Consider the following 27,950-nt stretch of genomic DNA (forward strand, 5'->3'; position numbering starts at 1 on the left):
TTTGGCCCCAGCTCTACCGGCCTGTCTCCCCCCCTTCTAAAGATACTGCTCCAGCGACGCTTTCCCCAGGGACCAGCGACCTCTGAATCCTCAGAGCACTGCCCTGCTCTAGAAGGACCAAGAACTCCCGAGGACAGCGGCTCTGTTCATCCAAGAATGCAACTTTGTAACAAAGGAGCAACTTTAAAACAACCTGCGTTTCCCGCCGGAAGCGTGAGACTTGCTACTCTGCACCCGACGCCCCCGGCTCGACTTGTGGAGAACAAACACTTCAGGGAGGACTCCCCGGCGACTGCGAGACCGTGAGTAGCCAGAGTTGCCCCCACAGCGACTCCTGCAGAGGGAATCCCGAGGCTCCCCCTGACCGCGACTGCCTGCTCCTCCAATCCCGACGCCTGGTAAAGACTCTGCACCCGCAGCCCCCAGGACCTGAAAGTTCCGAACTCCAGTGCAGGAGCGACCCCCAGGAGGCCCTCTCCCTTGCCCAGGTGGTGGCTACCCCGAGGAGCCCCCCCCCCCCCCTTGCCTGCCTGCATCGCTGAAGAGACCCCTTGGTCTCCCATTGAAACCTATTGAAAACCTGACGCGTGTTTGCACACTGCACCCAGCCGCCCACGCGCTGCTGAGGGTGTACTTTCTGTGCTGACTTGTGTCCCCCCCGGTGCCCTACAAAACCCCCCTGGTCTGCCCTCCGAAGACGCGGGTACTTACCTGCTGGCAGACTGGAACCGGGGTACCCCCTTCTCCATTGAAGCCTATGCGTTTTGGGCACCACTTTGACCTCTGCACCTGACTGGCCCTGAGCTGCTGGTGTGGTAACTTTGGGGTTGCTCTGAACCCCCAACGGTGGGCTACCTTGGACCCAAACTTGAACCCCATAGGTGGTTTACTTACCTGCAAAAACTAACAAACACTTACCTCCCCCAGGAACTGTTGAAAATTGCACTGTCTAGTTTTAAAATAGCTATATGTGATTTATGTGAAAACTGTATATGCTATTTTGCTAATTCAAAGTTCCTAAAGTACCTACCTGCAATACCTTTCATTTGAAGTATTACATGTAAATCTTGAACCTGTGGTTCTTAAAATAAACTAAGAAAAGATATTTTTCTATACAAAAACCTATTGGCCTGGAATTGTCTCTGAGTGTGTGTTCCTCATTTATTGCTTGTGTATGTACAACAAATGCTTAACACTACTCCTTTGATAAGCCTACTGCTCGACCCCACTACCACAAAATAGAGCATTGGAATGATCTCTTTTTGCCACTATCTTACCTCTAAGGAGAACCCTTGGACTCTGTGCATACTATTCCTTACTTTGAAATAGTGCATACAGAGCCAACTTCCTACAACCAGTTTACCCTTTTGTACTTCATTCCTCTTTTACACAGCACAGATAGTTTTGCGTTCAAACATTTGTGTATTTATGACTTGCGTAGCAATACTAACGTAATAGTTTAGCCTCCTGACTGCCAAGCCTTGCTTCCACATAAAAGACAAGGCAAAGTATAAATTTAAATATGTAAACTAATCCTTTAGTGAATAAATCACCACATACCTCAATTTGCTGTCTAGATTACAGAACTGTTAAGCTATCGAGCAGCTTCATTGGCTCCTCTGCTAGAACTGTTCCTTGCCTTCCCTTGCAAAACCACTGCCAATGAAGCTGTGGGATTATTTGCAGCATCCCTGGAACGACCCCCAGCTCCCAAGCACACACTCGTTCTCATTTTATTTCTGACAACTTCGGAGTCGTCTGTGCCTCATCAGACTCCTCTAGTGCTGCGATGGAGAGGTTAAAAACTGGCTTAGATGCGGTCGAAGATGGTCGCTAGCTAGAGAAATTTCTATTGCCTACTGTTTAAATACTCGGTTCACCCTGCAAAATAGCTGTATGAATGAATATTCCTGAACCTGGCAGTGGAGAAGTCTTTTGGACAAACAGAGGAGAAGAATTGTTTTACGGTGGCCCTGAAGAGTAGCCCTGAAAGGTGTCCAAGCAGAATTGGTACCCCGAGCTACCGTTGTGAAATCAGCCGACAACTGAATTAAAGGCAGGAGCCATCTATGGGATGTAAAGTGGTAAGGCAAATTGGGCGGCTGCAGGGGAAGCATTGAGGGTGGTGCAAGTGGATCACACTAGGGATGTTAAGCAGCATACTTTCTACCTTCCCCTACTGGCCTTCTCGTGAGACTGCCTATCTCTAGAGGTTGTTTGAAGATGTCTAATGCTTAACACCGGAGTGTCCTGAGTATATCCTTGAACCCCCACTGCACCCTGTTCCTGGGGTGATTGATCACTCCCAACGTAGGGAAAAACTGTGGCTCTGAGGTCCACAGGTCAGAGGTGGATCCTTGGAGTAGGATACAAGGAGCAGCACCTACTTTGACATTGCTCCCCACCTGTCTGGACACCGTCAAGGACGATCATAGCACACTGCTCAGTTACAAATACTGAGGTGCTGTCTTCACGTTATTTGATTAAAGGGAACAATTCTCTATGAAAACACATGAATCCTCCAGTTCACTGTCATTGTCGACAACCAAAGAACAACGTCAGTACAATTTTGAGGCAGTCAAGGAAGCTCTTTGACAAGCGTTCAAAATATATGATAGACTTTTCTACTTGTCTACAGATCACTGCTGATTATAAAATCTTGCATGTTCTCTTGGCAGACTAAGGCTGGAACTGGCTCAATGACTGCCAAATATCAAGGAAAACGAGAAGTCAGAGACTTAATCCGACAATATAAAAGAAGAAGGATGACACTACAGGCTGTTAATTCTTCTGAACTCTAATGGAGTTGGAACAATTGGGAGGTTGAACTTCAGTCAGTAAGCAGACAGACATCGACAACGATCAGACTAGCAAACCACACAGTAAATTGACTTTGATACTGAAGAAATTGCGGTGGGATGAGATTTGAGAAAAATGTAAATCTTTAAATTTTCCTTAATGTTTTGACAGGTTTCTCCACTGCTTTGTGGATGCAGTCCATTGACTCGATGAACATGTTTGGATTATTTGTTGCCTATGTCCCCATGGAGTAGCTTCATAAATCATCTTGCATACGACTAGCAAATTACCTTTTAGCCCTCATTTGATATTCAATAGTTTGGACTGCGCATTACATAATGCAGGCGATAATGATAGTACCAGATGAAAATGTACTCCTGTGTAGATTACCCCTCATTGATTGCTGAAAAAGGTTAACACTAACCTCGTTTTAAGTTAGACTAACTATCGAATGACAGAAACCATTTCTAGGTTTGTTAGTAGTTGTAGACCTGTTGTGTGAAAGAGTAAGATGCTTCTAGAATTTAAAAGATTGTTGTGTTTGTTGACTGGTCTGTCTTGAAGCATATGCATGAGAGGGGGTAGGGCACACTATCCAGTGACCTTGACTAAACTACAGTAGAAATGGCATATAAAACAATAATTTGAGACTGCAGCTTGCCTGGAATGTGAATGGTCTGTGCAGTAAAATTAACAGGAGCATTGACTGTATACTCAATACCTACATGTCCGGTGTAATATTTCTACAATAAACATACCCTCGTTGCGATGGATGATTTCTCAGGCAAGTTACATTGTGAAATTGGGGGTATGGGATGGCAAAAGAGTGGTCGTTGTCTCAGTGTATCTCTCCCAGAACTGCAGCTATTGATCCGTAAAATACGTCAGTCCTGGTTAATGTGATTACTAGAAGCCTCACTCATCATAGGTGGATATTTTAATCAGGTCTTGGAAGAAATGAGAGCTAGATCTTTCAAACTTAATGGCTTCTTGAATACTCATTGAAAACATAGAAGCTTTATTGCTTCCGTTGGTAGGTTGATCCTTGGCAAAACTCTAAGGAAGGCTAATAACACTTCTCTGTCCATTCTAATGCACATAAATATTTCTGTGAACTGAATTACTCTCCTGCCCTGTTGTAGCCTTGTCCATGTTTAGGGAAACAAGTCTAGACACATCTACTGCTGTCTAGAATTAAAGCCAGTTCTATTCCTTTAAATTAATTTGAGTTACAGAGGCAGCAGGCAAGGACACCCTACCGCCGCTCCTGTTTGCACTGTTTCTGGAACCACTGATGTGTTGTCTACAGAGAGACTTAATTAGGAATTAGATGGAAGGAAATGTGGAATGACAGAATATCCACGTTGCCAGATGTCATCATTCTGTGCAAGGCCGATCCTGATTAGGCAGTTGGCATTCTTATACATTACTAAGAATGATGGTGACTATTTGGTCTTTGGAATTAATTGGGTATAAACTCTGCTATTGTAAAGGAATAAATGGGCACATGCCTTACTTTCCAGCTTCCTCTTTCAAATTTCGGGTAGTAACTTTAGATACTGGGGGATTCACAAATCCAGAAGTAAGGAATACATATATAATACCAACATATCAGTATTTTAGGAAGCAAGGGAGAACCCGATTCACTTGAATTCACTCGAATTCACTCCTGTTTTCCCTTCTTAGAAGAGCAGCATTTTACCAAATTACTGTGCTTCTGAGATTGTTATGTGTTCTTCAAAATGCACTATTGATCGAAATGTGTTTTTCTGCACTCTCTTCTAAGATGGAGGTTCACCCGCTACCTCTCTTGCAACACTCAGTAGTAGTTTATTTAAAGGTGGACTAGAGGTGCCTCACATACAAAAGTACTCTTGCGCCTCCCAATTGGCGATACTGAATGACTGAGTTTTTGCCTCATTGCAGCAAATATCATTCACTATCAGCCAAGTAGCAATGTGAAATAAACGGTATCCACATACCAAATATCCATCCAGATTCCGGAAAAAACTGCTCTAACCCGCAGTCTTTAATATACTCTTGGAAAGCAGCCATTGAATTGATGTTTACATTTCTTAATAACCAAAGAAATGTCCACTGTAGTTTAGTACCAGTCTCAAACATTTAACACGTTTGGAGGGGTTCAGTTGCGGGCATATAATTAGGATAACTAAAGTAGGAGACCTCTGCGTTCCAAGGGAATGATATCGTTTGAACAGCTCTACTCAGAATATGAACTGGGGGTGTATAAATTACTTAGATTCCTCTAACGGTAGTAGGACCTTCAGAACTATGTTGTTGCTAGTAGAAACCATCCAGAATGTTCCCCAGTGAAAAGCACAATCGTGCATGAGCACTTATGAAACAAACAATTGCAAAGCCGAAAGAGCTTGCTTTCATTTTGATGCCTGACCAAAACAATACTGCAGTGACAAACAAAACAAAAATGACTTTCTTTGTACAGTTCATGTGTGTGATCAGGAACTCAATGTGTGACAATTCAGAGTACTTTGGTGATGTAGAATAGTTCTTCTTGCATTACAGTGCCACTACTACATGGGATCTGGAATGATAAAGCACATGTACGGAAGCATACAAAGACCGTAAATTCTGATCTTGAAGGTGCCAAATCCCACTCTATGTATTTAATAGGTCTTTCAAGTAGCTCCCCTTTCAAGCCAGGTGTGGAAAGAAGACTCATTGATATATAAGGCAGTACTTAATGATTTGCCTGATACACTGACTTGCATGAGGTTTAAGCAGATGAACTGATGCAGGTCCCCTGCCAGACTGGGACTGGAAAGAAGCACTTGTGTACCTGAGGGAAGTAGCAATATGTACTGTTTTTTTATTGATCCCCCAGGAAGGGTTTTCATTGGCTATACTACACTAGAGCACACATATTACCATGGGGGAAACATACCTCTGCAATATGCCTCAGTGGCTGTGGATGGGAGGGAAACCAAAGGTTCAAGTTTTCCCAGAACCCAGTAGGAGACTTACTTGTTAAAATGTAAGGGTTCCCAGTTGATCTATCTGCTAAATTAAAGCTGTTGGAAATTTGGAATTTGCAGACTTTAGAGCGACATACCACAAACTGTGCATATCTAGGTCTAATGGTGGCACCCTATGATGGAGCACAATCATGGTGCACCCATGCCTCCAAGAGATATATGTTTGGTGTAAATATATTGAGTTGTAAATGGCAATGAAAAGAAGTGTGTATGCAAGTCATGGCTGCCCAACACAAATTGGATAAGATTTGGGAAGCCTGGATTCGATGTCAGGAGCAAAATTGAATTTAATAGGGAACGAATGGAGATTCTTAGCACTATTACCATAAACAGTGGGAAAAGTTGTAGATGGCTTTTGTTGTATTGTGAGCGCTTCACAGTAAGATTGAACCCAATGGTTACAGCTGATGTTTGCAAACTTGAGGGGATTGGAGATGATGCTCTGTCTGGGTTTTATAATGTTTCATTATTTAATTGTTTTGTTATGAGATCATAAAAACGAGTATATTTTCTAAACATCGTTTTCTAAATCACCAAAGTCCATTAGTTGGCTCCATTCTGTTGTGGTGTGCAATTCGTTCTCACACCTGTGTAACCTCCCTGTTTGGGGGGTAAACATGACTTCCTTGTATTACCAGAAAACAAGCAACTCAGCAACCCAGGACTGGTTTTAGTCTGATTGGGGCTCGTCACTTTGGTGTAGCTTGGTTCCTCTGGCATGGTGAGTAAGGGGCCCACATCTTATCTGGTCTTGGGTAGCTTTTCCAGTTCAGGGAGTACCCAGCCTGGCAGTTTAGGCTGGCCTGTTCCTCTTGGAGCAGGCTGATAAATGATTTGCTGGGGGGGGGCAGGGGGGGCATTCTGAGATAGCATACAGGGAGTGCAGAATTATTAGGCAAGTTGTATTTTTGAGGATTAATTTTATTATTGAACGACAACCATGTTCTCAATGAACCCAAAAAACTCATTAATATCAAAGCTGAATATTTTTGGAAGTAGTTTTTAGTTTGTTTTTAGTTTTAGCTATGTTAGGGGGATATCTGTGTGTGCAGGTGACTATTACTGTGCATAATTATTAGGCAACTTAACAAAAAAAATATATATACCCATTTCAATTATTTATTATTACCAGTGAAACCAATATAACATCTCAACATTCACAAATATACATTTCTGACATTCAAAAACAAAACAAAAACAAATCAGTGACCAATATAGCCACCTTTCTTTGCAAGGACACTCAAAAGCCTGCCATCCATGGATTCTGTCAGTGTTTTGATCTGTTCACCATCAACATTGCGTGCAGCAGCAACCACAGCCTCCCAGACACTGTTCAGAGAGGTGTACTGTTTTCCCTCCTTGTAAATCTCACATTTGGTGATGGACCACAGGTTCTCAATGGGGTTCAGATCAGGTGAACAAGGAGGCCATGTCATTAGATTTCCTTCTTTTATACCCTTTCTTGCCAGCCACGCTGTGGAGTACTTGGACGCGTGTGATGGAGCATTGTCCTGCATGAAAATCATGTTTTTCTTGAAGGATGCAGACTTCTTCCTGTACCACTGCTTGAAGAAGGTGTCTTCCAGGAACTGGCAGTAGGACTGGGAGTTGAGCTTGACTCCATCCTCAACCGAAAAGGCCCCACAAGCTCATCTTTGATGATACCAGCCCAAACCAGTACTCCACCTCCACCTTGCTGGCGTCTGAGTCGGACTGGAGCTCTCTGCCCTTTACCAATCCAGCCACGGGCCCATCCATCTGGCCCATCAAGACTCACTCTCATTTCATCAGTCCATAAAACCTTAGAAAAATCAGTCTTGAGATATTTATTGGCCCAGTCTTGACGTTTCAGCTTGTGTGTCTTGTTCAGTGGTGGTCGTCTTTCAGCCTTTCTTACCTTGGCCATGTCTCTGAGTATTGCACACCTTGTGCTTTTGGGCACTCCAGTGATGTTGCAGCTCTGAAATATGGCCAAACTGGTGGCAAGTGGCATCGTGGCAGCTGCACGCTTGACTTTTCTCAGTTCATGGGCAGTTATTTTGCGCCTTGGTTTTTCCACACGCTTCTTGCGACCCTGTTGACTATTTTGAATGAAACGCTGGATTGTTCGATGATCACGCTTCAGAAGCTTTGCAATTTTAAGAGTGCTGCATCCCTCTGCAAGATATCTCACTATTTTTGACTTTTCTGAGCCTGTCAAGTCCTTCTTTTGACCCATTTTGCCAAAGGAAAGGAAGTTGCCTAATAATTATGCACACCTGATATAGGGTGTTGATGTCATTAGACCACACCCCTTCTCATTACAGAGATGCACATCACCTAATATGCTTAATTGGTAGTAGGCTTTCGAGCCTATACAGCTTGGAGTAAGACAACATGCATAAAGAGGATGATGTGGTCAAAATACTCATTTGCCTAATAATTCTGCACTCCCTGTAGTGGGCAAAACAATGACTGGTTGAAATTCTACACGGAGCAATTGCCAGTAGTTAGACTTATTGTAAACGTTCATCCCATCACCTTTTGTTCGTTTAAGTATATCATTAGCAGCAACACTGGTGACTGGAAACACTCCCTCGAGGGAACCTAAGAGGTGATGGGTGGAATGCTTGAATTAATCACAGCCGCTGGTCATTACTCTGGACTGCATTCTTGGCCATTGTTGTTTTTTTGCCCATTCCAGACAAGAACTTCCCTCGTACAAAATCAGGCTTGTTTCTGCACCAATAGGAATAGTCCAGCCAGGACTGCCAGGCCAAGTCTCCTCTGAAGGGAAACCTGCAACCCCAGACTGGTTTCAGTTTATATGTACCTTGTCACTGAGTTTTCTCAACTGGCATATGGATGTTTGCCTGTTTTAAAACAAATAATTTTTTTTCTTTCTTATCCTTGTTTTTATATTTTTGTAGATGTGTGGCAGACCAGTCTCTTCCATCCTTTGTTATATGCAGGTGCCTTTCAAAGGATTGCTATTCACCATGCTCCTCTTCTCTTGCATCCCTTTCTCAGCTACTTTTACTAGTATTGCTGCATCATGCTCTTTTGCAGTGGCAGTATTATGCACTGTTTTCCATGGATTTCTTAAAGCAATGTGTTCACACAAGTATTGGAATATGTTGATAACCTTTGGAAAGGTATTCTTTCTCACAGCAGTTTCATTTTTGTATGCAGCATTTCATTTTTGGGGAGAGACTGGTGAAAAACCTTTATAACTTTACTTACTTCCTTATACCTAGAACTTTTAGGAAATCCAATTTTGTCAAACTTGTTTTGGTGGCACTGTATCGGGTGTTTCCTCATTAAATGTGTGTTGGCTAAGCAGCCTGCTTCAAAGATTGCTGGGTATTCTTTTTTAAGGTTGATGGAAGATGTTGCTGTTTACTTAAGCAAGTCCCTCAGGTTCAATTTCTGAGAAGAGTCTGCATACATACACAAAAGACAGGCTTTAAGATACTCAGCATTGTTTTGCACGTTATGCTAACTGTCTTCTTTATGCACTATGATCTCTGTATTGCTACATGATTATGGTGAAAGAGTGACCTCTTGTGTATTTTCTATGAAGGGAGAAGGAAAAACAGCTTACATAATTGTATTTGTGGCACTTTAATCCCAAAGGAATAAGAACATTACCACTATCTTAATCCTTATGAGATCTAGAAAGTGAAGTTAAACCAGACTGGGCAACTGAAGATAGAGCTCTGATTAACTGTGGGGGACAATGAACTCTGTTGGTACTTTCAATTACAGTACTGTGACGTAGGAAAATTAAAATGTTTCATTGCATTTAATGTGGAGTCCCACTGAACTTAGATTTAAAGTGTGGGAACCATTATGTTTATGACTTGGCTTTCAAAATACTACTACCAAGTTTATCGTTGAAATCTAGTCCTGTGCTGTTTAATTAGAATCTCTGTATTCTTTTGAAGTCTAAATTGGGAGTGAAGGGTCTAGTAGCTATATTTTTGATGGTGTGCATAGTTCATTTGTATTGTGCAAACATTGTTGAATTTTTTTTTCCCAAATCATTTATTAGGTTCTGTCTCAGAAGCCATCGTTGAAGACATTAAAGGTAAGATTCCTCACTTAAAAATAAAATGTTTAATTTTTCTTCTGTATAACTCTGTTCTATTGAATTGGTCCTCCCATTGATCAAAGACTGATCATTGCTATGAATGCTGGTACTAACAACAGTGTACATTTTGGAAAGGGGGGTTTCTGAAAGTTATGTGTACATTAGACGCCATGAACTGATTTGTCAAATATTTTCTTGTTTGATAACACGTCTTCTTGTTATTTTGAACAAGAAAAGAAAATGAAATGGAAAGGGTAACACTCAAAATATCACAATCAGTTTTCTGCTTGTTGTCACTCTTCTTTTTATTTCAATGTATATTACTGGTCTGTATAATTGTATAAGTTACTGTATGCAACATCAAGATTGTTAATGCATCTTTTTAAAATAAAAACATATATATTATTTTCACAAGAGATAGAAATACATCCAGCAGTAATACATTGAGATAAGGTCCCCTAACATTGTGAACATCCCCATTTTACCGCTACCCGACTACGTGCAGTGCATTCCCTTAGTGTTCATTTGACAGCACTGTCCAAGATTTTCCGGTTGCCAAAAAATAATTACTGCCGGTTCAAGAGTGTTCAGGGTCCTAGTGTTCTGTTGACCCGGAAAGTCTCAAGTGCTCTCAGTGAGCGAGGGCATTTCAGATTAGATGCATCTTCTTTTAGATAGCACATCAAGGACTGCCAAGCAGTTAAACATTTATTGTGTTTGTCTTTTAGATTAAATGAGAGCATTTCCATGGCAGGGCATTTCATAGTCTATGGGACCATGCCTGCACATCAAGGCTTTTTGGGGTCTTCAAGAGCAATGGTATTTCTTGTTTCACTCAGTAACGTATGGGTGATGGCAGGTCATTGGCACGTATTCAGTTCCTTCTATCCCTGTGGTCAAATGCCCAGAAGGGCCGTGGTGGGTCTTCTGGGATTGGTAGACCCCTTTTCCTCCTTTATGTGTCTCAGGCTTTCTTTCCGGAATGTTGCTAACACCGGGCAGGACCATCAAATGAGTATAAACATACCCTCTAGCCCTTATTCTAACAAATGTCCATGTGTGGATAGAATTTATTTTGTATGGAATTATATACCAGCTATACTTGATTTGATAACAAGTCTTCATTCCCTGAATGCTGCAAATCAGCCGGAGGGTGTCTCTTCAAAGCCTCGTCCATTCTTCGTGTGGCATTCCCCTGGAGTATTGATTTCCATTTCTGCACGAAGAGCCATTTGTGATTTACTGGCAAAGCCTTAAGTGTTGTGTATATATCTGATAGCAGGCCTTTCATAGAGTCATAGGTGGGAAACTGTTTTTCAAAATACAATAGTTCCCTCGTCTGAATCTCTCTATTCAGCGGGTGCATCCCCCAGGGATGAAACTGGAAATATCTAAGGGCTGTTCTCAGATAGTTTGAAATCTGTCCGGTCCTGGGTGAAGGATTTAACTGTGGTGTTGTGAAGGAGATACCTCAAAATAGTGCAGTCCCCCTGCCTCCATGTGGCTAATTGAGTTGTGTCCATTGGCGGAGAGATATCTAGTTTGCTCAGGATCTGAATTAAAAGGGGAGGAGGAGGTCATGCTTGTTAGGGACCTAGAGGACAACTCCCACAATTCCTTAGTGGCCATAACACGTCTGACACATAGAAACATAGAGTACTTTTGGTTGCATATTTTTAGGGAGCCTGAGAAGGTCCTAAAGGGATCTGCCAACAAAATGCATTTCCAAAATAGCCACTGTTTTGTGACTGAGGGACCATTTAAAGGCGATGCAAAGTTGTGATGCCAGCAAAATATGTTATAATGGCATAGACGCTTATGCCACCAGAGTTCCTGGTTGTTTGGAGGACCTTTCTCGCTAATCTGGGTCTGCTTTTTGCCCAACAAATTGATTGCATCACTTATGTAATAAATGCTTATCTTGTGCAGAGATTGCCACAGGTACGCCTTGGAAAAAATATAGCAACCTAGAAAGCACATGCATTTTAAAGGCCTTCTTCATTACTATCCATGATATGAATAGTGGTCCCTGTCTGCTCTGGTCATTTTTCACTTCTCTTACGATGGTGAGGTAGTTTGCCCTGTACAGCCCCTGAAGCATTGGGGTAATCTGCACTCCTAGATATCCAATGGATTTCTTTGCCCATTTAAAGGGAGGAAGGGTCTCTATTTCTGCACCAACCTATCCTTTGGTGTTGATTCCCAGATTCCTTATTTTTTAAATGTATTTTGAAACCTGAGACGGTGCCATAGTCGTGTAGGAGGGGTCAGATTGCTCTTATTTACGGGAGGGAGAGGGGAAGGGTTGGGCGGGGGGGGTTTCAAATGTGTCAGTAAGATGTTGTCAGTAAACAAGTGGATTTTGTGTTGTACTCTCCTTCTACTCATTCCCTGTACTCAGGGGGTTTGCCTAATCAACTGAGCAAGAGTCTCTATGGAGAGAGCAAATAATAGTGGGGCACTCTTGTCTTGTCCCATGAGTCAGAGCAAAGCTATCTGTCTTCACTCCCTTGAATATGAGTCTCACCCTTGGTTTTGATAGTGTGCCCAGATATGTTTTTGCATTGTAGGTCCTATCCCCACCTTTTCTAAGACCTGTTGGAGAAAGGCCCACTCCACACGGTCAAATGCCTTCTATGTGTCATTTGTTGGATAAGCAGCGAGGTACTGTGTTTATTTGCTTTCTCAATAAGGTGTGGGATCCTACGTATATTATCTTATATTTGGCAATTTCATAGCACTGCTGTCTGAATCATTAAAATTGTCCAGCTGAGATGTCCGTGGCCTGTGATTGTGAGATTTGTGTAATCTTTGCTTTGTTTACCCTGCCCCTTCCTCCTTGTAGAGAAACAGTTGTAACATTTGTCTGAGAATATACTTGGTAGAGGCTCGATGGGAAAATTCAGTTGAGAAGGATGATTTAAAAATATGTAGGATAGGTGACCTTCCATACTCATGTGTTTACTGCTTACAATGCTTACAGCTCTGTCTAACATTTAGAAGACGTTATATTTTAAGTAAGTCCAGTTTTTTTGTCATCATTTTGTGAAGGTTTTGTTGTGGAGGGTGCGTCTCAAGCACCCAGTGATGGTAGCGTTTGATTAGCACAGCACAAACGTTGATCTTCAGACTCTCAGGATTTTTACCAAATTTTTGTGAAAATAGAGCTATAAAATGCCCATTATGCCAAGTTTGTTTTCAGATATTCTCAAGCAGACCCGCCCAGCCTCAATCATTCTACAGTGACTCACTCTGGTTGCTTACTTGTTCCAATTCAGGACATGGATTAGCATCCCACACTTTAAAAATTAACCAGCCAACACTTGACAAAGCATCCAACTAGTACATTCAGCTGCAGAAAGGCCTACAGGATCACAGAACCATTGTCATATGTATTCCAGATATGTTTTTGTATCTTAAGTCTGCTTTGGATGTTGATATGGGTGTGAGGCATTGGATGAGGAGTGGAAGGATACTCTGATGGCCCCTCTCCTCCTCGCCTTACTCTCAAGAAGGGGCCATCTGAGTAGGTACTAGTTCATCTAATTTAATTACTTAGCTGCTTGCACTATATCAGAGTCCACGAGTGGCGAACGCAGAAGAGTCCCCACTCCTTTGTGTGCTGCTGCACGGCAAAAAGTTATATTATGTTGAATTTTAGAGCCTTCTAATCATACGTGAGGGTATCTAGGTGCTTGGGCCGATGTGAAGACATGTTGTCCCCACATTATTCAAAGAGCCAGTTCTTTAGATTCTTGCCAAACTCCAGCAGCAAGGAGGAAGCTCTGATATTTTTAGTGGGAGGTCAGACCATTTTTTGGGGGCGATGTAGGAGAATAGGCGACCTACTGCTCTACATTTGTGAAAGCAGGGGTGTCTTTGTGCAAGTGAGAGTGAAGCTTGAGCGAAAGAGTCTGAATGGATTAAGAAAGTGTATGCGGCTGTTGAGGTATTCGGGTCCAGTGTTTTGTAGGGCTTTGTGAGTGTTTGAAGAGTGCATTTGTGAATGGGGAGCCATTGAAGCTTCATGAGGTAAGATGTGAGTGGGGCAGGGGAGATTGAGTATGAGTCTTAGGGCGGCATTTTTAATGGTCTTTAGCCTTTTCAGGGGCCCACTTTAGCACACAGGCCCTGATTATGATTTTGGCGGGTGGAAAAGCCCACCCGCCAAACCCCTGCGGTCGGGTTACCATCTATGCGGCACCCCTCCCACGGCCCTGATTACGAGTTGCCTGCCTGCACAGCAGGAAACAGCCCACAACATTGATGCCGGCTCGTAATAGAGCCGGCGGCAATGTTGTGGTGCGTCGGGTGTACAGTACCCATCACGCTTTTCACTGTCGTCTAAGCAGACAATGAAAAGCGTGACTGGGTTGTCCATGGGGGCCCTTGCACTGCCCATGCTAAGTGTATGGGCAATGGACAGTGCAGGGATCCCCGGCACCCCGTCTATGCCAGCATTTACATGGCAGTGCAACCGCCATGTAAAAGCCAGGGGACTTGTAATCCCCAGGGCACCGCTGCTTGCAGCGCTGCCCTGGCTGATTAAGACCACTGGCACTGCTAGGCCGTCAGCCGGCGAAAAAGTGGCGGTGCCAGCGGTCCGACAGTGGTGCGTTCACCATGGTCATAATGTGGAGGCCGGACCGCCACCGCGATTCTGGCGGTCCTAGGACCGCCAGACTTGTAATGAGGTCCACAGTGTGGAGGTGTGTTGTCGCTCAGTGGTTTTGGTCGAGGATATCAAGTTATCTTGAAGGTACAAGAATAGAAGGTCAGTCTCACTCTGAAACTGACGCTTCTCGGCATGATGGATCACTTGGATGTTAATGCATCAATCAGTCTAGGGCTGACCTTTCCTTAAATAGATATTGCACAAAAATGGTTGGAAACCGATGCTCAGACTTTGAGCTGGTAGTTGTATGTTTTACCGATCACATCACAAGGCCTTTCCTCTCCTTTCATGTCTCTCAGCATTTCTACTGCCCGATTGCAGTGCGATCGGCCAGCAGAAATGCTACTAGACACCAGGGAAATTGTATTTTTTATTTGTATTTTATTATTGAATAAGGGGAGCGGCCCCTTGGGCAAGGGCCGCTCCCCAGGGGGACAATTTATTTATTTTATTTATTACATTACTATTTTTTTATTATTTATTTATAAGGGGAGCGACCCCTTAGGAGGACAGAATTAACTTTAGGCCATTTCTGCCGCCCTTGGGGGCAGAGCGGCTTATTTTCTATTAGGCTGGGGGCAGAAACCACTAGACACCAGGGATTTTTAGTTTTTAGGTCAGTTTCACAAGAGGGGAGCGACCCCTTAGGCAAGGGTCGTTCCCCTGGGGGCAAATTTATTTTAGGCCATTTCGGCCCCCTTGGGGACAGATCGGGCTATGTTTATTAGTCCGATCTGCCCCGAAGGGGGGAAGAAACCAGTAGTCACCAGGGATTCTTTTTTTTTGCACCAATTTCATGCAAGGGGAGTGACCCTTTAGGCAAGGGTTGCTCCCCTGGGGGAGAAATTTATTTTAGGCCATTTCTGCCCCCCTTGGGGGCAAATCGGCCTATTTCTATTAGGCTGATCTGCCCCCAAGGGGGGCAGAAACCACTTAGGCATCAGGGATTGGTGTGTGTGTTTTGTTTTTGGGGGGGGGGGGGCAGCTCCTTTGGCAAGGGTCATTCCCCATCTGGGCACATTACTATTGGCCATATCTGGACCCCCCTTGGGGGCAGATTGGCCTATTTGAGGAAGGTCCATCTGCCCCCAAGGGGGGGAGGGGGGGCAGAAATCCCATCAGAGACGATTTTTTTCAAAAAAAGAGGGTGGGGGTGCCATACCCCCACCCCAAATAAATGGGGCCAAAGTTGTTCTGCCCACCAGTGGACAGATGGGGCAATTACACTGATTCACTCCCCGTGCGGGGCTTAAAACCTACTATATGCTAGGAAATTAAACAAAAAAAATAGTGGAGTGGTGGCTACCAACCAGTATGGGCATGGTTATGCCCCCACCCCAACTGAAGGGGGTAGCAGTCTTTCAGCTACCCCCTTCCCCCTGCACATTTGATTATTTTGGGTTTTGGTTTTACATGTGGGCCATGAGAGCTTGGCTAACTCTCAAAATCGTCCCTCTTGGAATGGTGAGGGCTGCACTTTTTGGACTTTGGGACGCTGCCATGTAGAAAAATCCCTAGACACATCTGAAAACTAAACATCTGGGTGAGTCCAGGGCGGTGTGCTTCACATGCACCCCACACCATTTTCTTACCTGCAAACCTCCAACTTTGCTGCAAATCCCACATTTTCCCACACTTTTGTGATGGAATCTTCTGGAATCTTCAGGAATCCACAAAATTCCTACCATCCAGCATTGTCTCATCTATACCGATAAAAATTTTGCCCCACTTGTCAGCCTAAAATGTTTTCAAACGGCCCTTTTGGACCCGCATTAGTTCCACCTCAATTTCGACATGTTTGGCTCTTCCCTGTCACAAGCACTTGGCCCACCTTTATAAGTGAGGTATCATTTTTATCGGGAGACTGAGGGGAACATTGGGTGGTATGAAATTTGTCCCGGTGCGGTGATTGGGAAAAATTTGATTTTTTTAAAAAAAACTAAATTTGAGGTTTGCTGAGAATTCTGGGTAGGAAAACAGTGGGGGGTCCACGCAAGTCACACCTCCCTGGACTCCCTCAGGTGTCTAGTTTCCAGAAATGTTTGGGTTTGGTAGGGTTCCCTATACGGCTGCTGAGCCCAAAACCAAAAACGCAGATGCCCCTCCCCCACCCCCACCACCAACAACAAAAAAAGGTAGTTTTGTATTTGACAGATTTGATGTGTCCACATAGTGTTTTGGGGCATTTCCTGTCATGGGCACTAGGCCTACCCACACACGTGAGGTACAATTTTTATTGAGAGGCTTGGGGGGATGCTGAGTGGAAGGACATTTGTGGCTCCTCCCAGATTCCAGAACTTTGTCACCGAAATGTGAGGAAAAAGTGTTTTTTTTGCCAAATGTTGAGGTTCGCAAAGGATTCTGGGTAACAGAACCTGTTGAGAGCCACACAAGTCACCCCAGCTTGGATTTCCCTGGGTTTCTAGTTTTCAAAAATGCATAGGTTTGGTAGGTTTCCCTAGGTGCCGACTGAGCTAGAGGCTAAAATCCACAGCTAGGCACTTTGCAAAAAACTGCTCTGTTTTCTTTGGGAAATTGTGATGTGTGTGAGTTGTGTTTTGGGTCCTTTGCTTTCGTGGACACTAGGCCTACCCACACAAGTGAGGTACCATTTTTATTGGGAGTCTTGGGGTAAATGCTGAGGGGAAGGAAATGTGTGGCTCCTCTCAGATTCCAGCACTTTCTGTCACCATAATGTGAAGAAAGTGTTTTGTTTTTTTCCAAATTTTACAGTTTGCGAGGGATTCTGGGTAACAGAACCTGCTGACAGCTCCACAAGTCACCCATTCTGAATTCCCCTAGGTGTCTGGTTTTGAAAAATGTCCAGGTTTTCTAGGTTTTCCTAGGTACCAGCTGAGCTAGAGGTCAAAATCCACAGCTAGGCACTTTCCAAAAAACACAGCAGTTTTCAGTGTAAAAATGTGATTTGTCCATGTTTCCTCTCACAGGCATTAGGCCTACCCATGCAAGTGAGGTACCATTTTTATCGGGAGATTTGGAGGAACACAGAATAGCAGAACAAGTGTTATTGTCCCTTGTCTTTCTCTACATTTGTTCCTTCCAAATGTAAGATAGTGTGTAAAAAGATGTCTATTTGAGAAATACCCTGTAATTCACATGATAGTATGGGCACCCCTGAATTCAGAGATGTGCAAATAACCACTGCTTCTCAACACCTTATCTTAAGCCCATTTTGGAAATACAAAGGTTTTCTTGATACCTATTTTTCACTCTTTATATTTCAGAAAATGAATTGCTATATACCCGGTACAGAATGAAAACCCATTGCAAGGTGCAGCTCATTTATTGGCTCTGGGTACCTAGGGTTCTTGATGAACCTACAAGCCCTAAATATCCCCGCAACCAGATGAGTCCAGCAGATGTAACGGTATATTGCTTTAAAAAATCTGACATCGCAGGAAAAAGTAACAGAATAAAGCGTGGAGAAAAATGGCTGTTCTTTTCACCTCCATTTCAGTTTTGTTTATTTCAGCTGTTATTTTCTGTAGGAAAACCTTGTAGGATCTACACAAATGACCCCTTGGCGAATTCAGAATTGTGGCTACTTATCAGAAATGTTTGGCTTTCCAGGATCCAGCATTGGTTTCACACCCATTTCTGTCACTAACTGGAAGCAGGCTAAAAGCACAACAAATTGTAAAAATGGGAAATATCACAGTAAAATGCCACAATTGTGTTGAAAAATGTGTTTTTCTGATTTTCTGCCTGTTCCTGAAAGCTGGGAAGATGTTGATTTTAGCACAGCAAACCCTTTGTTGATGCCATTTTCAGGAAAAAAAATACAAGCTTTCTTCTGCATCCCTTTTTTCCCAAAGTTTTGCTGTATTTCTTGGTCTCTTTCAGGGGAACCTGCAAACTCTGGGTACCTCTAGAATCTCTAGGATGTTGGAAAAAAAGGACGCAAATTTGGCATCAGTAGCTTATGTGGACAAAAAGTTTTGAGGACCTAAGCGCGAACTGCCTCAAATAGCAAAAAAAAGGCCTGGAACCTGAGAGGGAATAGGCCTGGCAGGAAAGTGTTTAAAGAAAATGCCAATAAGGTTCTTATCCTCTGAAAAATAGACATATTGACTGGGTATTTTGCCTGTGGTCCTGATTGGTAGTGAGGAAAAGTCTTTGTCCCACCTGAACTTGTAGCTACAGTAAAATGCTTTCAGAGGAATATGTGTAGTTTACAGTTCAAGAAACACATTTCAACGCTGATGCTGGTCTGTCTATCTTAAAAAAAACAAAAAAAACGGCTTTACCTCTCCCACTCAAGCATTTTAGTTTACCTGGAGTAGGATACTATTGTCTGGATTAGTGGATCTCAACCTGTGGTCCAGGGACCCCTGGAGGTCCGTGAAGCCTCTTCAGTTGCTCCGTGACTGCTTTGTTTTAATGGCAGAGACGCTTATGCCACCAAAGTTCCTGGTGGATTTATAATATCTAATGATTTTGTTTTGTTGTATGCTGTGCGTTGGCTGCTTGTTCTATCAGTGTTATTTATTTATATATTTGTGAGTAATTTTAAGTTTATTTTTGCTCATTTTTGTTATCCAGGCTTTCATTAATTATGATACAGGGATGGAAAAAAATATATATATATATATGTTCAATGGCATGTATAGCTGCAGATACACATGCTGTGCCTTATCCTGCCATCTAGTGTTGGGCTCGGAGTGTTACAAGTTGTTTTTCTTTTAAGAAGTCTTTTCGAGCCACGAGACCGAGGGACTCCTCCCTTTCGGCTCCATTGCGCATGGGCGTCAACTCCATCTTAGATTGTTCTCTTTCCACCATCGGGTTCGGACGTGTTCCTCTTCGCTCCGTATTTCGATTTGTGAAAGTTAGTTAGTTATCGGAAAATTCGACAGTATTGTTCGCGCTCTTAGTGTTAGCACATCGACACCGAAGAAAGAAGCGCTCCGGTGGCCCTTCGGGGCTTCCATTCTCCAGCGGGGCCTGGTCGGCCCGACCGCGTCCATCTTCAAACCTCATGGACCGGACCCCCTTCCGCTTCTGCCCCAACTGCCACGCAAAGTATCCTTATACAGACCAACACTTGGTCTGTAATCTGTGTTTATCCGCGGAACACAGGGAGGATACTTGCGAGGCCTGTCGGGCATTTCAATCCAAGAAAACACTACGAGATCGAAGAGCTCGAAGACTCCAGATGGCGTCGACACCGGCCGAGCAGATCGACGTCGAGGAAGCGCAGAGGTTCTCCATTTGAGACTCGGACGAGTCCGAAAGTGAGCAGCCGAAGACGCAGCAACAAACTGTGAGTAAACCAGCCCCGGCAAAGACTCACTCAAAGATAATAAACGCCAAGGGATGCCACCGCCAACAGGCCATGGCTTAACCCGAAAACACAGTGACCAAACATTGGCACTGAAAAAGGCCTCCCAGCAGCCGAAGACATCTGACTCCGGTCGAGATACCGGCGCCGAACCATCTCGGCACAGAGAGTTCGGCACCCCTAAAGTCAAGAAGGTTTTCTCAGAGCCGAAAAATACTGTACAAAAAGCTTCGGTGCCGAAACATGCAGCCTCGGAGCCGAAACCAGGCTCCTATACAGAAGAGCAAGGCCTTTCAACTCAGTTGCAAGGGCACAAATTTGAACAAGAACTGGGCATGGGAGAGCCAGACCATACCCAGAGAAGGTTGCACATACAAAAGGACACGGGGAAAATTCAAACTCTTCCTCCAATAAAAATCAAGAGTAAGCTTGCATTCCATGAGACGTAAATGCAGCCAAAAGCGAAAGTGGCTAAAGAGAAAACCCCACCAAGGTTCTCGCCACAGCAATCTCCATTACATTCGCCACAACTGTCCCCGGTAGCAACGCCACCAATGATGCAGTTGCCAACACACACGGGGATGACCCGGATGCATGACTTGTATGATGCACCGGTCTCGGACAATAGTCCCGATTGCTACCCGGCAAGGCCGTCACCACCGGAGGACAGCACTGCCTATATGCAGGTGGTTTCAAGGGCAGCTACATTTCATAATGTAGCAATGCATGCAGAGCCCATAGAGGACGACTTTTGTTTAACACCTTGTCATCTACTCACAGCTCATACCAAAGCTTGCCAATGCTGCCAGGCATGTTAAAACACGCCAAACAAGTGTTCCAGGACCCAGTAAAAGGCAGAGCCATCACGCCTAGGGTGGAGAAGAAATATAAACCTCCCCCAACGGACCGGACCCTATGTTTATCACTCAACAATTAACTCCTGATTCGGTGGTAGTGGGAGCAGCCCGAAAGAGGGCAAACTCCCAATCCTCAGGAGACGCACCACCGCCCGACAAGGAAATTCGATGCAGCAGGCAAGAGGGTGGCAGCACAGGAAGCCAATCAATGGCGGATTGCCAATTCTCAGGCTCTACTGGCTCGATATGACAGGGCACATTGGGATGAAATGCAACATCTCATTCAACACCTTCCCAAAGAGTACCAAAAACGTGCCCAACAGGTTGTTGAGGAAGGTCAAACTATTTCTAACAACCAAATAAGGTCGGCTACGGACTCAGCAGACACGACTGCAAGGACAGTGAACACTGCAGTAACCATTCGTAGGCACGCATGGTTACGGAGCTCCGAATTTAAGCCAGAAATCCAGCAGGCTGTGCTGAATATGCCGTTCAACCAACAACAATTGTTTGGGCCGGAGGTCGATACGGCAATAGAAAAACTCAAAAAAGACACGGACAAAGCCATGGGCGCGCTCTACTCCCCACAGGGCAGAGGCACTTTTAGAAAGCCGCACTTTAGGGGGGGGGGGGGATTCGTTCCCAAACCACAGAGCCTTCCACCTCACAAGTCAGACCCACATATCAGGGCCAGTATCAGAGAGGAGGTTTTCGAGGACAATATAGGGGTGGACAATTCCCTAAACCAAGAGGGAAATTCCAGAGCCCAAACACCCCACAAACCAAACAGTGACTTCAATGTCACAAACCCCCACCACTCAACACCAGTAGGGGGGAGACTTACCCATATTACCACAACTGGGAACACATAACTACGGACGCATGGGTCCTAGCCATTATCCAACATGGTTATTGCATAGAATTCCTACAATTGCCACCAGATGTGCCTCCAAGAGCACACAATATGTCCAAACAACACTTAAACCTGTTACAACTAGAAGTCCAAGCATTGTTACAAAAACAAGCAATAGAACTAGTGCCCAACCATCAAAAAGGAACAGGTGTCTACTCCCTGTATTTCCTAATTCCAAAGAAAGACAAAACTCTGAGACCCATATTAGACCTCAGAACACTGAATCTTTACATCAAATCAGATCACTTTCACATGGTGACACTTCAAGACGTGATTCCCTTGTTCAAAAACCAAGACTACATGTCAACATTAGATCTCAAGGATGCTTATTTCCACATACCCATACATCCTTCCCACAGGAAATACTTAAGGTTTGTAATCCAAGGCGTGCATTGCCAATTCAAAGTGTTACCATTCGGGACAACAACAGCCCCAAGGGTATTCACAAAATGCCTTGCAGTAGTAGCTGCTCACATCAGGAGACAGCACATGCACGTATTCCCTTACTTTGACGATTGGTTAATAAAAACCAGCACTCAGCAACAGTGTTTTCTACACACACAATACATCATAGAAACCCTACACAAACTAGGGTTCTCTCTAAACTACCAAAAATCACATCTACAACCGTGCCAAATACAACAATATTTAGGAGCAACAATCGACACACAAAAGGCGATTGCCACTCCAAGTCCACAAAGAGTACATGCCTTCCAAAATATAATGTTAAACATGTACCCAAACCAGCACTGTCAAGTGAGGTTTGTAATGAAACTTCTAGGCATGATGTCTTCATGCATAGCCATTGTCCCAAACGCAAGACTACACATGCGGCCCTTACAACAGTGCCTAGCAACACAATGGACACAAGCACAGGGTCAACTTCATGATCTAGTGTTCATAGACCGCCAAACACACCTCTCGCTTCAATGGTGGAATCCTATAAATTTAAACCAAGGGCGGCCATTCCAAGACCCAGTGCCTCAATACATATTCACAACAGATGCTTCTATGATGGGGTGGGGAGCACACCTCAACCAGCACAGTATACAGGGACATTGGGATGTTCAGCAAAAACAACTGCATATAAATCATTTAGAACTGTTAGTGTTTCAAGCATTGAAAGCATTTCAACCACTAGTAGCCCACAAACACATTCTTGTCAAAACAGACAACATGACAACAATGTATTACCTAAACATAACAAGGAGGGACACACTCATCACAACTGTGTCTCTTAGCACAAAAGATTTGGCATTGGGCGATTCACAATCACATTCGCCTAATAGCACAATACATCCCAGGGATTCAAAACCAGTTGGCCGGCAATCTGAGTTGAGCTCACCAACAAACACACAAATGGGAAATTCATCCCCAGATACTACAAACTTACTTTCTACGCTGGGGAACACCAGAAATAGACCTCTTCGCAACAAAAGAAAACGCAAAATGCCAAGACTTCGCGTCCAGGTATCCACACCCTCAGTCCAAGGGCAGTGCGGTATGGATGAGTTGGTCAGGGATGTTTGCTTACGCTTTCCCCCCTCTCCCACTCCTTGCTTATCTGGTAAACAAATTGAGTCAAAACAGACTCAAACTAATACTAATAGCACCAACCCGGGTTCGCCAACCATGGTACACAACACTTCTAGACCTGTCAGTAGTATCTCATGTCAAACTACCAAACAGACCAGATCTGTTAACTCAACACCAACAACAGATCAGACACCCTAATCCAGCATCGCTCAATCTAGCAATCTGGCTCCTGAAGTCTTAGAATTTGGACATTTAGACCTTACACAAGAATGTATGGAGGTCGTTAAACAAGCTAGAAAACCTACTACAAGACATTGTTACGCAAACAAATGGAAAAGATTTGTTTATTACTGCCATAATAATCAAATTTAACCACTACATGCTTCCGCAAAAAACATTGTAAGCTACTTATTACACTTACAAAAATCTAAACTAGCATTTTCTTCTATTAAAATACATCTCACAGCAATATCTGCCTATCTGCAGATTACACATTCAACTTCACTTTTTAGAATCCCAGTCATCAAAGCATTTATGGAGGGTTTAAAAAGAATCATATCCCCGAGAACACCACCAGTCCCCTTGTGGAACCTCAATGTTGTATTAACACGACTCATGGGTCCACCATTTGAACCCATGCACTCTTGTGAGATGCAATACTTAACGTGGAAAGTAGCCTTCCTAATAGCTATCACATCTCTTAGAAGAGTAAGTGAAATACAGGCATTTACTATACAAGAACCCTTTATACAAATACATAAACATAAAGTAGTTCTCGTACAAATCCCAAATTCTTACCAAAAGTTATATCACCGTTCCACCTAAACCAAACAGTGGAACTCCCAGTCTTTTTTCCACAACCAGACTCAGTAGCCGAAAGAGCTTTACATACATTAGACATTAAAAGAGCACTAATGTATTACATCGATAGAACAAAACAGTTTTGCAAAACAAAACAATTGTTTGTAGTCTTCCAAAAACCTCATGCAGGAAATCCAATATCCAAACAAGGCATTGCCAGATGGATAGTGAAATGTATTCAGACCTGCTATATCAAAGCAAAAAGAGATCTACCTATTACGCCAAAGGCGCACTCCACTAGGAAGAAAGGCGCCACAATAGCCTTTCTAGGAAATATACCTATGACAGAAATCTGTAAGGCAGCCACATGGTCTACGCCTCATACATTCACAAAACATTACTGTGTAGATGTGTTAACAACACAACAAGCCAGAGTAGGACAGGCTGTATTACGAACATTATTTCAAACAACTTCAACTCCTACAGGCTAAGCCACCGCTTTTGGGGAGATTACTGCTTACTAGTCTATGCACAGCAAGTGTATCTGCAGCTACACATGCTATCGAACGGAAAATGTCACTTACCAAGTGTACATCTGTTCGTGGCATGGGACGCTGCAGATTCACATGCGCCCTCCCGCCTCCCCGGGAGCCTGTAGCCGTTTTAAGTTGAATAAAACCTGTAAATTTGTAAATTTTGTAAATACTTACTAGTTTTATACACATTATGTACATACATACTTACTCCATTGCATGGGCACCTTTACTATATACACAACTCCTACCTCACCCTCTGCGGGGAAAACAATCTAAGATGGAGTCGATGCTCATGCGCAATGGAGCCGAAAGGGAGGAGTCCCTCGGTCTCGTGACTCAAAAAGACTTCTTCGAAGAAAAACAACTTGTAACACTCCGAGCCCAACACTAGATGGCAGGATAGTGCACAGCATGTGAATCTGCAGCGTCCGATGCCACGAACAGATGTACACTGGGTAAGTGACATTTTCCATACACATATATATATATATATATATATATATATATATATATATATATATATATATATATATATATATATATATATTTCCTTGGGGTTACTGGGCTGTCCTTATTTGGTACATGCACATAAACCTGTGACATTGTGTCCAAGAAGCCTTTTTTCCTTAAACTAGAGGGCCTCTGGGAGCACCACAGAATATGTGGGAAATCACTTCAAGAGGAAACAATGTACAAGTGATCTATAATTTATTCATCTGCTACATTTAAACAATGGCATTTGTCGAAGAGGGTGAACTGTGTTTGAAAGAACACACATTCTCCCCAAACTATTTAGTTTTACAATGGTCTTATTTCAGTCCTACTATCAAAATAAGAGCTGCCTCCGAGTGGCCATTTTTTAGGATGAGCACACAAGTGCTCTGGCCTGTTGGGTGTATCTGTGGACTTTTAACCACCCTCAATGCACGCCCATCACTATCACTTGTTTATGGGTTTCCTTCCAAAGATCCCTTGTTATCATTGTTTGTCCCTCCTTAAGACAGTTTTGTTACCGCCTTGCCCATCAACCCTGTTACATGGATAATTGCACTTTTGCTGATACTTCTGACTGCAAGCAAACTTTCTGCCCTGGGCGTCTAGGTTGTCCCCAAATGGAGCCACTCAGACCAGTAAGTTGGATCTATGAATACCCACTTTCTGGGGTAAAACTTATCTACCAATGGAAACCACATTGGTGTATTCTAGGAAGCCAGGAATGGCATAGCAGTGTTTGTAGGCCTGAGAATGCCTTTGTGCATGCTGAAGAAATAGTAATCTTGCGTTAAGGCTACCAAGGAATACATGGCAGAAAAAATGCTTAAAAAATCTTAGAAGCATAGATAAACCAGATGCACAGTAAAAATGGGTATTACTGTATAAGGTGCCTTTCCCATTAGTGAAGCTTCTACTAAACATTGCACAACTTTAAGTTTTCGAAGCCACACAAGCAGTTATAAAACTAGAGGCCACTGTATCTCCATTGGATTCTACTTTTCCTACAACATAGCTAAAATCAAATCTATGTCCTAGGATGTTGTGAAAATCCAGGGCTAATACTGACGTTTAATGAAGATGTAGTTGCCATTAAACTGAGGTTAGAGGAAAAGAATCAAATGAGCCACTTCCATGATCTTGCTGGTCCTAGTAGTTGATCCTCCAATGTGAAACAAAAAGGATAGGTGGCATTTGAGAGGTACAACTTCATTGTATAACAACCATGAAGGAAAAGATTTGAGGCAACATAAATGGCTTGCTTAGGGTGAAAGCTGGAATGTTATTTCCCAGTTAAGCTTAAAAATGTCATGGAGGTCAAGCAGTACCTAATGTGGCCCCTGAAGACTCCACATAGCTACTTAATTCACTGGTGGAGAACACCACCTCTGGTTTTACTTCAGAGTGCAATAAGGCCTCTATTAGAATGTGTTACTCTTGGCTGTTTTTTTAACTCCTCTTTTTTGTTGTACTCTGCACTCTACACTTGTCAATGTAAAAAAAAAAATACTATATTTCCCCGACACATTAAAGCCCCAAATTGGGAAAAAGACCCTGTTAAAAAAAAAGTTCAGGTCTTTTACAAAATAGAAACTGTAACGTATGTTGTTTTTTGTCTTTCAGCAGTGCTTAGACTGCCCTTTTGTCCACATATTGCTTACCGTTTATATTTGAAAAGAAGCCTATTTAATTATTTTATTACTTAATTTATCGTTTTCATATTTTTTAGTCCGTACATGTTTTGTGAGTGACCTTCAACGTGGACTGAACATTCAAGCAGCAAAGTTTAACATTGATGGCAGTGCTCAGGTGAGATGAGGATGTCATTTTTTGCCTTTAAAAATACATATTTGTTAATACCTTACTTTTCCTTCTCATCTGTGCTTATGTGTATTTATCTTTTCTGTAGCGGCCTGCACCACCTCCTGATGTTGACTACCCCCTAAATGGAGAAAAGATTTTACATGTTAATGGATCAATCAGGTCAGTTTTCCTCCAAATTTAATATTTCACCATAATCTAGTTTGTAGTGATGTACTGTACACTCCTTTAGCAAATAATCTCTTATGGAAGTCATGTTGAAATTCATAAGATGAGCACAGAACTATAATGGTTCGCTGTCAAATGTAAAACCCCAACCTACTTGACTGAACTGAGTCATCATCGGTTAACATTTATATCCTCCTTTGCCACATTTTCCGTACCTAAAAAAAATTGGGAGTGCTCTGAAATATACAAGCCATGCTATATTAAAAAAACACCTGAATGTTTATATTCCTTTAAAGCATGTTTTGCAGCATGAATCTTTTCTAGATTCACATTCTGTACCTTATTCTGCTAGCTACTGTTTGGGTCAGGAATTGTGCATTCGTCTTTTTTTTTCCTTTTCTTGTGGGCGTCATCATCAACCATTTAGTGGTGTGCCTACTACCTTGTGATGTCAGTCATACGCCCGGGACGTTTCTGAGCTGGTTACCTTCGTTAGATCCTTTTTTTCTGCCATTGGGTTTGGAAGCAGAATGGAGGAGCTCCATCGAATTGAAGATCATGTCAACGGTACATCGCGGAAGGGAGATACGGAAAACAAAGGAAAGGGCAAAGTCAAGCTAAAACGTTGTCCGAACCAAGAATTTTGTTGAGGGACCTGCCACTTGACCGAACGGTCGGAGAAAGTTCTTCCAGATACCTAGGGCCTTCAGGCGACATGGAGAATACGCCCCTCAGGTTTTGTGCCAGGTGTCATCACAAGTTTGTGCAGAAGGACAGTCATTAGGTGTGCAACTTGTGCCTACCTAAAGACCACAGGGCTGAGGGTTGTGAGGCATGCACTGTATTTCAGTCAGAAAACTTGAAGGATACACAAAAACAACAGTAGGCACACTATGCAACTATGCAGACGCAGCAAAAACACATCTCACTCCAAGATATTGGTTTATCCAGCGAGGAAGAGGAT

At 43.2% G+C, this 27,950-nt stretch overlaps 1 protein-coding gene across 2 annotated transcripts in view; it reads left to right on the forward strand.

The window, feature by feature from the left end:
• Positions 1–27,950, forward strand: part of ACTR10 (actin related protein 10) — a 247,924-nt gene that overhangs the window by 58,930 nt on the left and 161,044 nt on the right. For both annotated transcript variants that reach the window (XM_069207450.1, XM_069207451.1), the window contains exons 8-10: positions 9,847–9,882; positions 26,727–26,806; positions 26,907–26,980. In XM_069207450.1, coding sequence (XP_069063551.1) covers positions 9,847–9,882; positions 26,727–26,806; positions 26,907–26,980 — 190 coding nt within the window. The remainder of the gene's footprint in view (positions 1–9,846; positions 9,883–26,726; positions 26,807–26,906; positions 26,981–27,950) is intronic.

This window comes from Pleurodeles waltl, chromosome 9 (assembly GCF_031143425.1).
Source record: "Pleurodeles waltl isolate 20211129_DDA chromosome 9, aPleWal1.hap1.20221129, whole genome shotgun sequence".
In the NCBI taxonomy this organism is placed as follows: Eukaryota; Metazoa; Chordata; class Amphibia; order Caudata; family Salamandridae; genus Pleurodeles; species Pleurodeles waltl.